At 37.8% G+C, this 15,083-nt stretch overlaps 1 protein-coding gene across 3 annotated transcripts; it reads right to left on the reverse strand.

Annotated features, from left to right (window-relative positions):
* Positions 1–67: 67 nt before the first annotated feature.
* On the reverse strand, positions 68–14,855 carry LOC113008875 (bestrophin-3). 3 transcript variants are annotated; one of them, XM_026146743.1, is made up of 14 exons: positions 14,702–14,855; positions 14,399–14,493; positions 13,024–13,118; positions 10,082–10,169; positions 9,650–9,795; positions 9,160–9,314; positions 7,686–7,763; positions 7,365–7,517; positions 6,214–6,294; positions 4,593–4,744; positions 4,295–4,385; positions 2,463–2,581; positions 2,049–2,306; positions 68–1,883 (listed from the first exon to the last, which is right to left on the reverse strand). In XM_026146743.1, exons 3-14 carry the CDS (start codon positions 13,070–13,072, stop codon positions 1,508–1,510), a joined length of 1,746 nt encoding a protein of 581 aa, XP_026002528.1. In that variant the 5' UTR covers positions 13,073–13,118; positions 14,399–14,493; positions 14,702–14,855; the 3' UTR covers positions 68–1,507. The 3 variants fall into 3 exon arrangements, with proteins under 3 accessions (XP_026002528.1, XP_026002527.1, XP_026002526.1); XM_026146742.1 differs by having other exon boundaries at positions 14,399–14,616; XM_026146741.1 differs by having other exon boundaries at positions 14,399–14,627.
* Positions 14,856–15,083: the final 228 nt, after the last annotated feature.

Genomic DNA, 15,083 nt, shown 5'->3' on the forward strand with positions numbered 1-15,083 from the left:
ACAACTGTCTAGAAACTGCTGAATATTGCTGACAATACATTAGCCATTACTTCTGCCCCAATGACCACAAAGTTAACATTTTATTTGAAAAGGTACAGTTATTGGAGATTTAACAGCAGCAACAGGGATTGTACATTCATCACTTTATCTACATTTACAAAAGCACGTGTGATTTACAGTAATCACGGAAAGAAAGAAGATTTTGTTCTTTTCCCCTGAGTACCAGTGTTTCATTAAGTGTTACAGTTCCTCTAATGGCCACCAGATGGCATCCAAGAAGAGTTTATTGAAGTGGATGAGAAACCCCCCTCCCCCCCATTCTTTCAGCATAAACAGCTAACTTGAAATGTTCTCATGTGGGCTGGAAATTATTCTTCAGCTAGAAAAATCACAAAGATACATAGGCTTGTTTTTTTTTGTTGTTGTTGTTTGTTTGGGGGTTTTTTGCACACGTTTCAACTCTAATAATTGTTGATTATTTTGTCTCATTTTGCCTCATTTCTAATTTTTTAAGGAATCATCTATGGGGGTTTTGTAATCTTTGGAATACCAGGATTAAAGAGTAATTCCAGCAAATTTCTTTTTAATGTGCTACTTAACGTCTCATTGGGCCATGCTTAATTTGCACATTCTGATACAAAAATTCAGGGAAAAGAAAATTCACACAAAACACCATATGGTGAGTTAAACAGCACAATTTTTATGCATCTTTATGGAAAAAAAAATTGCATTTGGACTGTAGATGAATATGCAGATAATTAGCTTAAATCGGCAGTTGCCCTGGATGAAGTTCCTGAATTGAGATGGCAAAATGAATGATCTAAGTGATGGATTTCAGTGTTTAACCATCCAGAGTCTGGCTCATCACAGTGATTCATGATTTCCCATTTTAAATTTGAAGTTCACCATTTAGTACAAGGGTTTACAAGGGTACAAGTTTTAAACTTGTTCAATTTCCAAGGTATTTCAGTCAAGTAATTAAGATTGGGCATAAATATATTGTTGGATAAAAATATTTTTCAGTAACTGTATGAGAAGATCTGTTTTTGGGGGGCTTTTTTTTGGGGGGGGGGGGGGGGGGGGACATTGTTTTTGATGTGTGTTACTACAATGATTGATTTAATTATAAAATGATTTGATTGCTAGAATGAGGAAGCTTGGGAGAACATTTCTTAAAAAAAACACTACATGCTATTAAACATTGTCAGCGGGGTCAGGAGTATTTATCTTTAATAATAAGTTAAACCTCACAGGATTAAAATGGGGGTTCATGCTAGAACTGAAGAATAGTTGTTTGCGGTTTATTTTTTGATAGATCATGGTGGCAACAACTGATAAACCCAAAAATCTAGCTTAAATACATCCCTTAAGAGGCCATGTATATCCTGTTTTCCAAGTATTTTTGGTTAAAAACAACAACAACATTAAAGAGTCTTCTTCTTAGGCAACGTGGGTATTCATGTTACTCAGTTTGGTCTTACTGAACAGCTGAAGTTGTGGCTGGTTCTTATTTCTTTTCGAAACTCTCTGATTGGGAGCTGGTGTTTTTGACCTCTTCATTGTCGTTGGTTTCTTCCTTCTCATCCTCCTGAGTCCCTGTTATTCCCTGGAAGTCGTAATCGGGGTCAGGGAGCTGCAGAGTGTCTGAGGTTGGACCAGGGGATCTCCTGGACTGGAATCGAGCCAGTCCTTTTCTCCGCCGCCCCAGTCCTTTAGGACTTGGCAGGCTGCGGACCGATGCCTTTGAAGTCTGCCTGGAGAACTGGAGTGAGAACTGACGCCCCCGTGGTTTGGTTGGCTGACGATTATGGCCATTGACAGTTGTCCACCGAAATTCTTTGGGCCCAAGTTGAGTGGGGGAACAACAGAGAGAGGACGCAGTCCTGGAAATACAAAAAGAAAAAAATTAATTCTCACCTAAAGGGCAAGTCTAAGATTATAAAATACTGGGGTATAATTATTAAATTTTCAAAACCTTTTATCTCAAAATGAAGTTTGATGGCCGAACATGGAGTTGAATATCGTTAAAAAGGACACTGGCTGATCACCTTAGGGTTTCTGAGCCTGGGGCTTCATCAGTGGGGGAAGGATTCAGGCCATTCTGAGGTTTGGTATACGAATCCACATTCTGGCAAACGTCGCCACATAATGGAGGGCTGATGACAAGCTGGGGGAAAACAGAAATGGAGCTTTCCGGTGAGGGTGGGTTGCTGTTGACCTCCCTTAAGGTGGACAAAGTGTCCATGGAAGGCTGAGACATGAACAGCGAGGACAGTGGAACATTGATCCCTGGTCCTGCATTGACCCTGGATTTAGAAATGACCAACAGAAAACATAAAAGATCAGATCATTGTAATCTGTGGACAGCTGGATCTTAATATATAAATTATTAAATAGGAACCTTTGGTACTATCAGTAGGATACCAGTTACACATCTATTCATGCTTTAAATATTCTAATACCTGACATCTGGGAAGAAACTGCCAGTTGCATCACTGCTATGTCGTTTGAAGATGGGTCGAGGGGGTCGGAGGTCAGGAGGTTCCTGAACACTAAGCAGACGGCGGACCCGACCCAAAACCTGCAAACATTAAAAATATACTCAGAATCTGAACTTAAAGACTTTATCATTAGTACCTAATGTCAAAGCTTTAAATTTAACAGGTTTCAAATTGTTCTATATTTTTATTCTTCTGCTGTACAAGAGTAGCTTTGTATGATTCACAGTTCAAAAATCATTCTTATGTATCATTTACTGGACTTTGATGGTGTCCTTCAGTCCATCTTACTTATCAAACAAGCCATCCCTTTAAGGTCACCATCCCTATAAGCCAACATTTTTCTGATTGGCTGCCCCTCATAAATTAACAGCTTTGACACAACGTGGGTGGGGTTTCTGTGAATCTGATGACCAAAAAAGGAACATCCCTTCTCTGTGACATCAAACAGGTCCGAGTGCAGAAAAAAATCACCAGCAACAAAGCATTTAGAACAATTTAAAGCCTTAGGGTTTACCACACAGGGGTTACGGTATTTTCTGCACTATAAGACGCACTTAAAATCCTTTAATTTTCTCAAAAATCAACAGTGCGCCTTATAATCCGGTGCGCCATATGTATGACTTCTGGTTGTGCTTACTGACCTCGAACCGATTTTATGTGGTATACGGCACTCAAAAAATCTGTCAAAAGATGTTTTAGTATGACTTTGGTAAGCTAAGAAGCCACACCACTTGATGGATTGTCGGAGCATTATGGCTACCATAGTCAGGAGTCTCGCGGGGTAATCTCGGACCAAAACGCGTCCGCTTCAGGTCCAAAACACTGCGGCATCACTGAGCGTTACAAACTGTCTAAATTCTTTCATCTTTAATAAAATGATCAGCGTTGCTGCTTTACCAGATGTAACAATTAAGTTTAACATCCAGGCACCCATCAAAACAGAATATGTAATGTTCTGACTGAGAGATTACTGAAAAAATTAAAACGTACAGCTCTGCTATCACTTCCAACAGACCCAAGACAGAAAACTAAACAGCAGTGACTTTTGTAGGTTTACTGAAGTTGGGCTAGCTGGTATATAATGATGTGCCATGTGATCACTAGCAACACAGCTATGTTAGCATAACATAAACACAATGAAGCTGGGGGATGAATGTTAACTTTTTTCCACTCGATAAAACCACCCGATGGTTAGGGGCAAAGGCAATCGCATGGCAGGATGCTGTAAACGGACCAAATTTCACTCAGGAGAACAACTGAGATAATCCATCTACAGTACGAGGTTGTCATAAATATACTGCAACAATATGGGAATAGAACACCTGCGAGAGAATTCAACATTAATGAATCAATGCTGGAAGTGGTGCAAGCAAGAAGAATGAGTTGAGTAAAGTTTGTCTTATCAGACTGTTTTGTTTCGCTTAATGCGCCTTTTAATCCGGTGCGCCTTATGAATGAACACAGACAGGTTCATCGACAGTGCGCCTTACGGTCCGAAAAATACGGTACTTGTACATTGGCCTTCCTATTAAAAGGTTGGTTTAATATGAAAATCCAACACTGGAATAGGACATATATGGCAAAAAAACAAGGAAAAGTATAACAAATCCAAAATAAGGTTTAAGTTAAGGCCTCATGATTAAACTGTTTAACAAATAATATCTCTCAAGGTCAACACCCTTATTTACATTTTCACAAGTACTTATTTTTCTACTCTCTGCAGTTTTTATACTTACCTCCTTTTTTCCAGAAATCAATTTTAAATTAAAAAATGAAAGCAATAAACATTTTACCGACTCTTGGCGCCGCGGCAAAGTATAGTCCTGTTGCCGCTGATGGTCGTGGCTAACATCAGTGTCGTCAAACTGCAGGATGTCCGAGAGACTGGAAGAGACATTGAAAAAGAATTTGTCATGCTGATAAAACTTCTCTAAAAAAAACTAATTCTATAACAACTAGCACGTCTGTGACAATTCACCCACACAGACTGAGCTACAATGTGAAACATAAACTCCAACACGTCCTTCAGGAAAAATGTTTGTTCTCTAGAGGATTATAACTGTGCATCAGCCGCTAAACTTGATCTCTGACCCCATGTCGGTGGTGGAGCCAAGAAATGAGGGGATGCAGTAGTCTGCAGCAGCCAGCGTGTATGGTGGCCGTGCATCGCAGTCATTCCAGTAAATGTCTTTGGTCATGTGAGGCATGTTCATGTGCATCTCATCCACTGCCAGGAGAGACACCTGCAGGAACAGGTAAAGAGGAAGAATGAGGCGTGTTCAGTTTTCAAGAGACATTATTTATAAAAATTTATTAAGTAAGATTAAATTGGTAAGAAAATCTACCAATAATTTAACAGGAGAATCTTTCATAGTCAAATCTAATCCGGTTGATTGATTGTGCTTCTTGGAAGAATGGATATTATTATATAACTATAAGAAGGAAGAAAACTGCCTAAATCACAACTGAAAAGAGCTCAGCAATATTTTTAATTATTTTTTATACTTAAAGGAAGTAAGGAATTTATAAAAGATGGCACAATATGTTGTATTAAATATCACATTTGCTTTTCTTGTTAGTTTATTTTCTAACCTTGTTGTTGTTTCTGATTTATTTTGTCACATTTATTTATTCATTTATTTACTGCTTTCATTTTCTTCTTATTTACCAACTTGTTCAATGTTAGTTTATTTCTTTATTTCTGTTTATTTCTTTATTTTCCCATTGTATTTCCCCAATAATTCACAGATTTTGAATTACTGATTTATTTATTTTTTGTTATTATTATCTTATTTTTTTCTGCATTTTCTCTTTTTTTTTTAATGTAAACAAGGGTGTGATTTAAAGTATAATATGGGCTAAATGTTTAGCCAGAATGAAAAATAAAACAGATTATGGAAACAACAACTTTGACCAAAATCAATAAATAAATGACAAATTAAATGGTCAGTAAATCAACAGGATGTAATACAAAGAAAAATGAATGTAGAAGCTCACTGAATGAGAAACATCAAATGTCACATTTTAGGAATCAACTGATGTCCTTATATATTTTTTCTATTATTTTGCGGTCTGTAACGCATTCTTCATTTGAGTAATTTAGTAATTTTTTCATGAATGACTGAATTGGGTAGTTTTGGTCTTTTATATGTTTTTGTGATTTCATATTTGCAAATATATAGTCATAGTTCAAGTTCTAGCATGCTAATAAAAGTTTGAATTATTTATTCAGAACATTAACTGTTACACAAAACAATGGAAATGTAAAAACTATTTAATTTTGATTTCTATTTTCTTATAAATACAAAAATCCATGTTGTAAGCTTTGTCATTATGATTTATTTAGTGCGGATTGATGTGGAAATTCATTTAGAGTGAAATGAAACAGAGTAAAAAATAAAAGTTTACTCTAAAACTTGCTTTCGAGTAGCTTGTGTTTAAATTGTGTGTAACTGGGCCTCATGTGGCATCATGTGCTTGACTTCCTTGCGTGATGTAAAAATAAAACCAAGTGTGGAAATGTTCCAGAGTATATTTTTGTCCAGCAGGAGAAACGTGTAGGCAGCTCCTTTCCATCTATTCCGTTCTGCTCCCTGACAAACCACAACAGTTTCTCATGTTCCCTTTCTGTCCACGATAAAGTCAAAAGTGTTTGTTCTACCAGAACAGACCCTGGAAATATAAGAGACTTTGAGCCTCCGTCATTGCTGACCTGAAGGTTCCTGTCGATGATCCAGTTTGCCTCAAAGTCATCGTCATCATCGCCAAACGGGTTGATCAGCTGCTCTGCTACCTGCCAAACAAACAAACATGTCTGAAAATCAGTCAAACTAAAAACACAAAACTGCCTATATGTAAAAAAAAATAAATATTACTACTGCTCATGACAATCGAGATGGCCGTTGTCACTGCTCTGTAGGTTTCCTCGTCTCTGTTTAAGGGATTTTTCAACATTGCTTGCATTATAGTGATACCAGCATATGTATCTCCAATTTCTACAAAATATTGTTTTTGAGAGGATGTAGCAGCTTTAGTTTCTTTTACCATGACACTGAGAACAAAACATTTATAACCACACTACTTGTGACACTCTGGCTCATGCAATATTTCTGGCTCGTCTCCACCAAGTAGATTATTATTAACTTTGTGTTATTTATATAACAGAAATACGTCATGAGATGAAAGAGGTCAGCCACAAATGTATTGATGTGTTTCAAGCAGAAGAAAAACAAGATAGACACATCATTTTGTGTTATTAAATGTGTTATTAAATAATTAATCTGAAATATCTCATATAAACTTGGTCTTATTTCCCAATCAGCATCCTCCTTCTGCTTTTATTAATTGTACTCCTTCCATTAAAAATACATTTTGTTTGTGTTTGTCTACATTTGAGTTCCAATTTTGTACTGAAGCATAAGAACTGTGTGTGTTTTTGGCTTATTACTGCCTATCTTATCTCTGCATTTAGTACTAGATAAATAAGTACTTGAATTTTTGAATATGCAGTCATGTAGATTACATACATTAGCATATGTTACCCTGTCTCTGTGAAACTGTAGGACACATCTTCCATGAAAAATATCTGCATAAATATATTTTGTTGTATAACAAACTTGAGGAATAAAGAAGTCCAAAACTAAATTTTACTTTTGCCAGAACAGCACAAAAGCCCCTCTGCAGGCTTCCAGACAGGAACCAATCAGACAACAGTGGGCTTTCACAGAGGTGTGACCTAATGAGACATGACACACCAGGCTTGATGAGTCATGCAAAGCTACTCTGGTGGAGTCTCTGACTAAAAATATAAATTCACAAGTTTGTTTTACATATTCACAAATTGTAGGAAAGAATTTATTTGACCTTAAGCCAGCCACAGTAGAAGAAGAACTGCAGCAAGGTGAAAACGGGGACGTACAGGTCAAGGTCATGACCTTGGTAACCACGGGTGTGGTCAAGAAACTGTCGACCAATTAGACAAGCAAAGAAAAAGGTGTAGACAGCAAGAGTGACAACCTAAAAGGAGAGAGAGAGTGAGAGTGTTGTTCAGATTCCTTCTTCTCTCTGTGGGCGATTCAGAGCTCTGATTCAGTTAGTGTAATGATTATGATGTGATTACATGAGCTACATCCGTATCAAACATGCTGCTGTGGCAAGTACGAAACAGAGAGGACGGACACAGACCTGTGTGTAAACCAGAGGGACACCGACCCAGTTGTAGCCAAAAAGAGTCGCACACCAGGTCCTGAAGCGATTCATTTCCTAACACAGAGAGGAAACAGCAGTCTTTCCCCAGCTTCCAGCAAACTGTGAATTTCTGTAACTCAGTAGGCTAGTTGGAAAAAGAGTCTCATTTGCCGTTCTGGGAAAGCTGAGTGTCACATTACCTACATGTCTCCTTTATGTGGTCACAGGCTAACGGGGGTTTTAGGATCTAACTGGCTCCAAAGGATGAATGAGTGTGCTTTGAGTGCTTAAGAGCTTTTTCCTCTCTAACAGCATATGTCTGTAATCAAATGGCAGCGTTGGAAAAAATATTAAGGTTATCTGATTATACTGATCTTTAATGGCCATACTGTATTGTTTTTACCATGATGTTATCATAATGTAAGATATAAGCATGTAGTTAAATTAATAGTGATACATTATGAGACGTAAGTGGCTGAGCCACAAAAATCTTTTTGCAGCTGTAAACAGTATAAAAGATGGACATAGCTTCTGGGTCTGACACCGGTCAACAAGCATTTTGGTACTGGCAGTTTTTCACCTGTGCTGTAGCAGATTTTACTTGCTGATGCCAAATGTAAAAACTGTTTTTGTTTAGCTTGTTGTGTTTTTTAGTTATGAAGTATTGGACAACTTCAATGACTGGGCAGAAACACCGATGCATTTCAGCATTTAAGAAATATGTTTATTTTCCAGAAAAGTGAAGTCAACATTAAGGAAGGTGTTTTTGTTGGTCGTGAAATACGTGAACTGATGTTTGATGACGTGTTCAAAACGAAACCGAAGCCTAATGGATCATCACCACGTGAAGCATTCATGTAGCATGTCCAGAATTTTCTTGGCAATTATGGAGCAGAGAAATTATCCACAGCTGAGCTTGTGGATAACGCGCTGAACGCATAACAGCTAATAAGTGCCAAAATATTAATGAAGATACACGCCTTACATCTCAACTTTCTTTCACCAAATCTGGTTGATGTCAGTCTCGAGGCTTCAAAATAGGGCTTCCAAAGATAGGATGTTGTCATAGAAGCTATGTCCACCCTTAGTCAATATTGCCCATTTCCAAACATGAAAAAGATAAAATAAATAAAATACCCAGGCTAATACTTTAAGCTTTAGTGTGCCCCAGGGAAGGGATTTGCTAATAAGTGACTAAATTATACTAATGATAATAAACGTCTTCATGGCAAAAACAAGAACCTGTGGTGGTGGTAAAGTCACTGCGGCGTCGTTCATCTATGCAATTTATTTCTTGTGTTTGAATTTATGCTTACAAAATCATAAAAGTGTTGTGAGTTTATGGAGATTATGTTGCTAAGCAATTTCTATGAAGCGAACCACGGCGACGCTAACTGCCCTGTCGGCCAACAACAGTGACACATTATCCCTGCAGCGTTCTCTCGCCATAAAAGTGGATTTTTATAGTCACGTTGAGAATGTTCTGCAGGTCGATGCTGTCTTGGATGCGTCCTTCCTGCCGAGCTTTAGACGCCAGGTTGGAGAACCAGACAACAGGGATCCAGTACTTCAGGTGAGGAGAACGAACGTTCTCAAACACCTTCCTCTCCTCAGGTGTCATGAAACCTACAGATGGGGAAAAAACATTGTTTAAAATAAGTCAGTGTTGGATTCATGTTGATAGACTATTTAAATAAAATGATGGATCATATTGTTCCAAAGCAGTTTCAGACATAACGCTTCCATGCAGACAGACGTTTAGGTTTTGTTGACAGAGTATCAGCCCAAAGTACTTCTTTAATTGGCCAATAACAAGGTAGTCCCTGGAGTGATATCAGGAAGAAATTTAAGTGGCGAGGAGCCGAACTCTGACTTTTATATTTCTAGTTAAGACACATTAAGATCACAGTGTGCTCATTTTGAAATACAGCTGATACACACTAAAATACTCAGGCTCTAACCTGCCTCGACCACATGATCCATGGTCGGGAATCGTTTGCAGACAGCCGTGCTGACGGAGCGGAAGATGAGGAGCGATGTGAGGTTAACGTAACGTACCAATGTCCGGCGCAGCAGGCGGCCATATTCGTCTTTACCCTGAACACAGCTGTAGAAAGATAGAAAACAAAAATGGAGTTCGTGATTATCGTCAGCTAACCACACCTTATCCTTCTTGTGTATTCAGGCTCGTTTTGCACGGGGCACTGAAGTGTTCCCAAATCACTAAACAAGACAAGGTAGCTTCTAAATAAGTTAATTATGGATTCTTATTGGCTACATTTGTCTATCTTTGATGTAAAGTCTGTGAGTTCCTGTCTGTGCCTGTAGAGGGCAGTGTTTTTGTAGTGGGTACTTGTGGCCTGTAGAGGGCACATTAGAGATGTAGACTGTACCTGGAGATGTGGAACATGAGTCTGTCCGGCCAGGGCAGGTTAACAAACTGATTCCACCACCGATTCACCACCAGAGTCACATAAAAACCTAAAACATTTATATTCAGTTAACACATAATAATTTGTAACTGTTGTGATAATGCAACCTATCCAAACAATTGAGCTCTTTTACAGCAGTAAATAAATAATCATGTCATGCTGACTTACAATGATGTTGCTGCAACCACATTTAACATGAAGGACACATTGTGAGAGGCCCTAACCCTAAGAGTTTGATAGAGATCTTATCAAACTCTTATGATATACTTTAGTATTCAAACACAACACATGTCTGTCAGTCAGCACTAAGCCCTGTTCTCAGTGGGTAATATTAGCTTGGCGTATCCTGAGATTATTATAATAACACTCTGGTTCTTTGATCCCCTGTAAATCCAACAAACTGTAAAGTGACAGCCAGGTGTTTGTTAAAATCTTAAATCTTAACCACCTGAAATATATGGCAATGACCCAGTGTGCACACATTTACAGGTGTGTATAAAGGACACACAGTGGTACTAAATACTGTCAGTGGACTTGAGTCTCACACACAGTTCACAGTTGTAGCTTGAAAACTTCATGTTGCAGTTTGCAAAATACCAGAAGTGCATTTATTTCTTTTTCTGCCACATATCCAGACCTCCGTCCAACATAGTCCAGATATATCCAGACCTCCTCTGAGGTCTTCTCAGCTATCAACAGGTGATATCAGACAGGTGGATGTATGATCTAAATGTCTGCTAGGCTTTACCTCAGCCAAATGAAATTCTTTAATTCTGGACTGTGTTTGGAGCACTTTTAATACAATTATCTGACAAATAACATGGCTGGCTGTGAGGTTTAGTTTTGGTGAGTGAGATTTACCTGGATGCTACTTAGCACTGATCATCAGCTATCTGTGAGTAATGCACCCACACAGAAAAACGAAAATCTATTGAAACTTGAAAATAAGCAGAGAATCAATGGATGGCATTACCTTGATTATCTCTTCTAAAGAGTGTATGTGTCCTCTAAGGACTGGTTGGATATATGATGTTTCCTGGTCTATCCAGGGGTTCCCACACAATTTTTCCTGCTGGGAAAACCTCCAGAATAAAGCCCAGGATGCCCAAACTATGTGAAGTGACTGTTTTCAGTGCAATATTACTGATTACTGAACCTGATTTTCTCGTGAGTCCACGTTGTATATTAGAGACTCTAAGGTCAATTCACTTACTGCAAGGGCATTTTTACAGTTCATTTACTCTGGTCCAAATCAGTTGATGAGTTTTTAAACTTGTTAGTTTCCTCTATTGTCTGATTTCACACGTAGAAAAATTCAAGTAAACACCACACAAACTAAAATATGTCACTCAAACCACATGGTAGTGTGAAGTCCTCTTATTGGCCATGTGTGCGGAGCGGGAGTGACAGAAACAAAAACAGGACTATTTTTTGGATAATTCTAAAATTCATATTTATCTGGGAAATGTTTTGAGCAAAACTGTACTCTGCATATGGCTCCAAGTGTGATTAATATTTTCACATCTGAGTTTAATTTAAACAAAACTAAAGAGCACTCGCTGCAGGACACGACACCTATTTTCTTACATTGTGTTGTTGATGTCATCACAGTCATTTAGGACCATGGGTCATTTTTGTCTGGATACTTTGATAAATTGTCAACTCATGCACATGCATCTCCTGTTTTTGGCATTTACTTTAGTTACTGACACTATTTGTCTTTTATTTTCTGGAAAAACCACATTTTAGGAACTGTCAGGTTTTAATCTTTTTTTCAGTTGACAAACATAGTGAATATGCATCCTGGGATGGTGGTGGTGATGGTGGGTGGAGATCAGCTACACAAACATTCATCCTGCTTTTAGCCTTTTCTCCTCTTTAATGATCCGATTCCATTAGCAGGCTGCTAATGAGGCAACCAAACACCCCCTCTGTTCAGCTCTCCGCTCAAGCAGGAAACACACTTACAGTTATATTTGAGTTTTCATGTCGCTCTTTTTTTATTAGACTTAATTTTTACTTTAGTATAATAATAACACAGGTCGGCTACGTTCTTCAATCCCCTGAGAATCTCTCAAGTCTGAAAGGCATTAGGAATGAAATCTAGGAAGATAATAAAATGTTATGTAATCTCTTCCAGTATCTGAGAATCACTGGTTAAATGATCATAAAGCTTGTTTTTAAAATATAAATATATTAAGTAAAATATAGCAACTAAATATGCTTACTGTATAATTAAGACTTTTTCATGAATGGACAAGATGAATATCAGATATGTAACTCAACCATTCACCACCGTGACGTCTATTTTAGTCTGGAAGTGTTTCTTTCAGAACAATCGTCCATGTGATGATTCATGTGTTTTACATGTCATCAGTTCAGATAGTAGTAAGCTTTAAGGTTAGGACCTTGTGCAGACAATGGTGACTGTAGGACATGGTACACTCGACTCCAACTAAGTCCCTGAACTGGACTCTGCAACATGTTTGTGGAGAATTTTTACTGCAGTTATGTTAAAAAAATTGTGGTTTGCTGAACAGTTAAAATAATAATAATAATAATAATAATAATAATAATAATAATAATAATAATAAAGTCTTTTATATAAGCATTTTTCTAAACAATATTATAAAGTGCTTTACAGAAAGCATTTTTAAGAAGTTATTAAACACATCTGTCAAAAAGAAAGCAATAACAAAAAAGTTGCTCTACCTTCCTGCCCAAAAAATCCACTACAACCACAGCACTAACACACTCACAGTGGCTTTACAGTTCTATGAAGTCAGACAGAAAGGTCTAACCGTGAGGTTAAAAATGGAATTAGCCTGTATGTTTCTTTTAAAAGAAAAATACTAGAAGACTATTGAAATAAAAGTAAAGCTATGGTTTGTCAGCTAACATACCCAAGACGAAGGTGACGGGGATCTGTTCAGCATATTTGTCACAGTACATGGAAAGTTTCTCAAACAGTCTCTTCTGATCCTCGGAGAGCACAATCCTAGAGGACAGAGGAAACCGTCGTCACTGCCAGCAACTAAGAATTTAACATATGAGAAATTCTTCTGAAGTTACTCTTCAGCCGATCAGAAAGTTTCTAAATGAACTACAATAAGCTGCAGGTCTGTTGCCCAATATGTGCTTCTATTCAGAAATACAAAGTCAGATAAATCTTTTTCTACACAGACATTTTCTGATATACTGTATTAGTTATTTAATATAAAACCTTTAATGAAATTGCATAGAAGGCTCACATCCTGTTTGCCTGGAGTCAGATATGTGGTTACAACTTGATGAAAGCTAAATAGTCAACTTTCATTTGTAGCATATATAAATGATAACTCAGTCATGTTGTTTGTTTTGTACAACAGTCTCATCAAGTTAATTTATTCTGTCATATTATATTTATTGTAGTGAGCTGTTATACTTTATTTAAGATATTTTGCTAAATAATGTGTTCATTGTTTTCCCTGCTGCAATAAAGGAATTTGGCAGGTTTGGGGCTGTGAAATAGATCTTTTCTTAAATATATATGAAGATAGTATCAAAAACAAGAGCCGCTGAGACATAGTTTTAGAAAGAGGAGATTGTGTTACTAGGTCCCACCTCCTGTTTTACCCAAGTCTGAGCTTAGCTGTTGTTGTATCAGATTCTACTAATATTTTGTTCTCACTGATTGGATAGCAGGGGGAAAAATGCAGTGGTCCCATGGATCTGTCAAAAAAAAAAGTTGAACAATTTAGGGCAACTGATTTAGTGGTTTGTTTTGTATGATTTACGCTTTAAAATAATCCCAGTTCATTGTATACTGGATCTTGATACTAAGGTTATGACAGAGAGCTAAAACTAAAAACTAAAAACCAAAATAAAAGTTTTGGAAAATAAAAACTTCAGAAAGAGCTGAAAGATTCAGACAGAACAAAGCTCATTTAGCTTCTTCCCCTTCTGAAACACTCTAAGATCAAACTTTTGCACACAGAATATGAACATTAATCATTTACAAGATGAAAAAAATGTTTTTGGTTGGCTCATGTTGCTAACCAAAAAGGGGCGGAGCTTATAACCACTAGAGTGAGGATATATTTTGGCTTCACTTCTTGGGACTCATCCGACATTACATCGAGTTTTGAGTTGTATCAGCCACTCTGAACAGTGTAGCAATATTTATTAGTAACTATGTTGAAATTTACAAGAATTTAAAAGAAACACTTGCATGATGCACAGCTGTAATACGACACTGTCGCTTCCCTTCCTGTGACTGTGTGTGTGTGTGTGTTTGACCTGTATACGACGCTGAGGACGGTGTACAGCAGAGCAAACAGGATGAACTCTCGGTACAGCAGCTTGTAGATGCTCCCCTTCCAGCGCAGCAGCAGCTGGTGAAAACCGAAGAAGGTGGCGTTGGCGACTTTACTGGAATAAGTAACCGTCATCCTGAGACTGAGGAGCAGACTAAGACCTTCATCCAATGGGAGCTAGTGGATAGTCCCACTGGTTTTCTGGTTACAGCCTGGATAATTAACACCACCTTAACATTATGAACATAAATGATCACTTTTGTCATTATTGCTGTATTTTACTCACAGAAAAATGCCGTTGCTTCCTCCTCAGCAGTGCTCTTCATCAGGCTTCTTTCCTGATTTCTTTTTGCCAAATGCCAACCAAACACACACTCTTTCTCTATCTCTTCCGTTCTCTCTCTCCCTCTTTTCTCTTCACCATGAAGCTGTCCAGTTGCCCAGTAATGCCATGCAGTGCACACACACACACACACACACACACACACACACACACACACACACACACACACACACACACACACTATTCAGAGCTATATTGATGAGCCAGAAGGCTAAATGTAGTCATGTTTCAGCTGTGTGTGTGCCAGCATACATAACATTCGAGGTAAACATGTATAAACAGAAACACTATAAGAGGCAACATGAGGTCATAACACAGAGTGACA

This window comes from Astatotilapia calliptera, chromosome 17 (assembly GCF_900246225.1).
Source record: "Astatotilapia calliptera chromosome 17, fAstCal1.2, whole genome shotgun sequence".
In the NCBI taxonomy this organism is placed as follows: Eukaryota; Metazoa; Chordata; class Actinopteri; order Cichliformes; family Cichlidae; genus Astatotilapia; species Astatotilapia calliptera.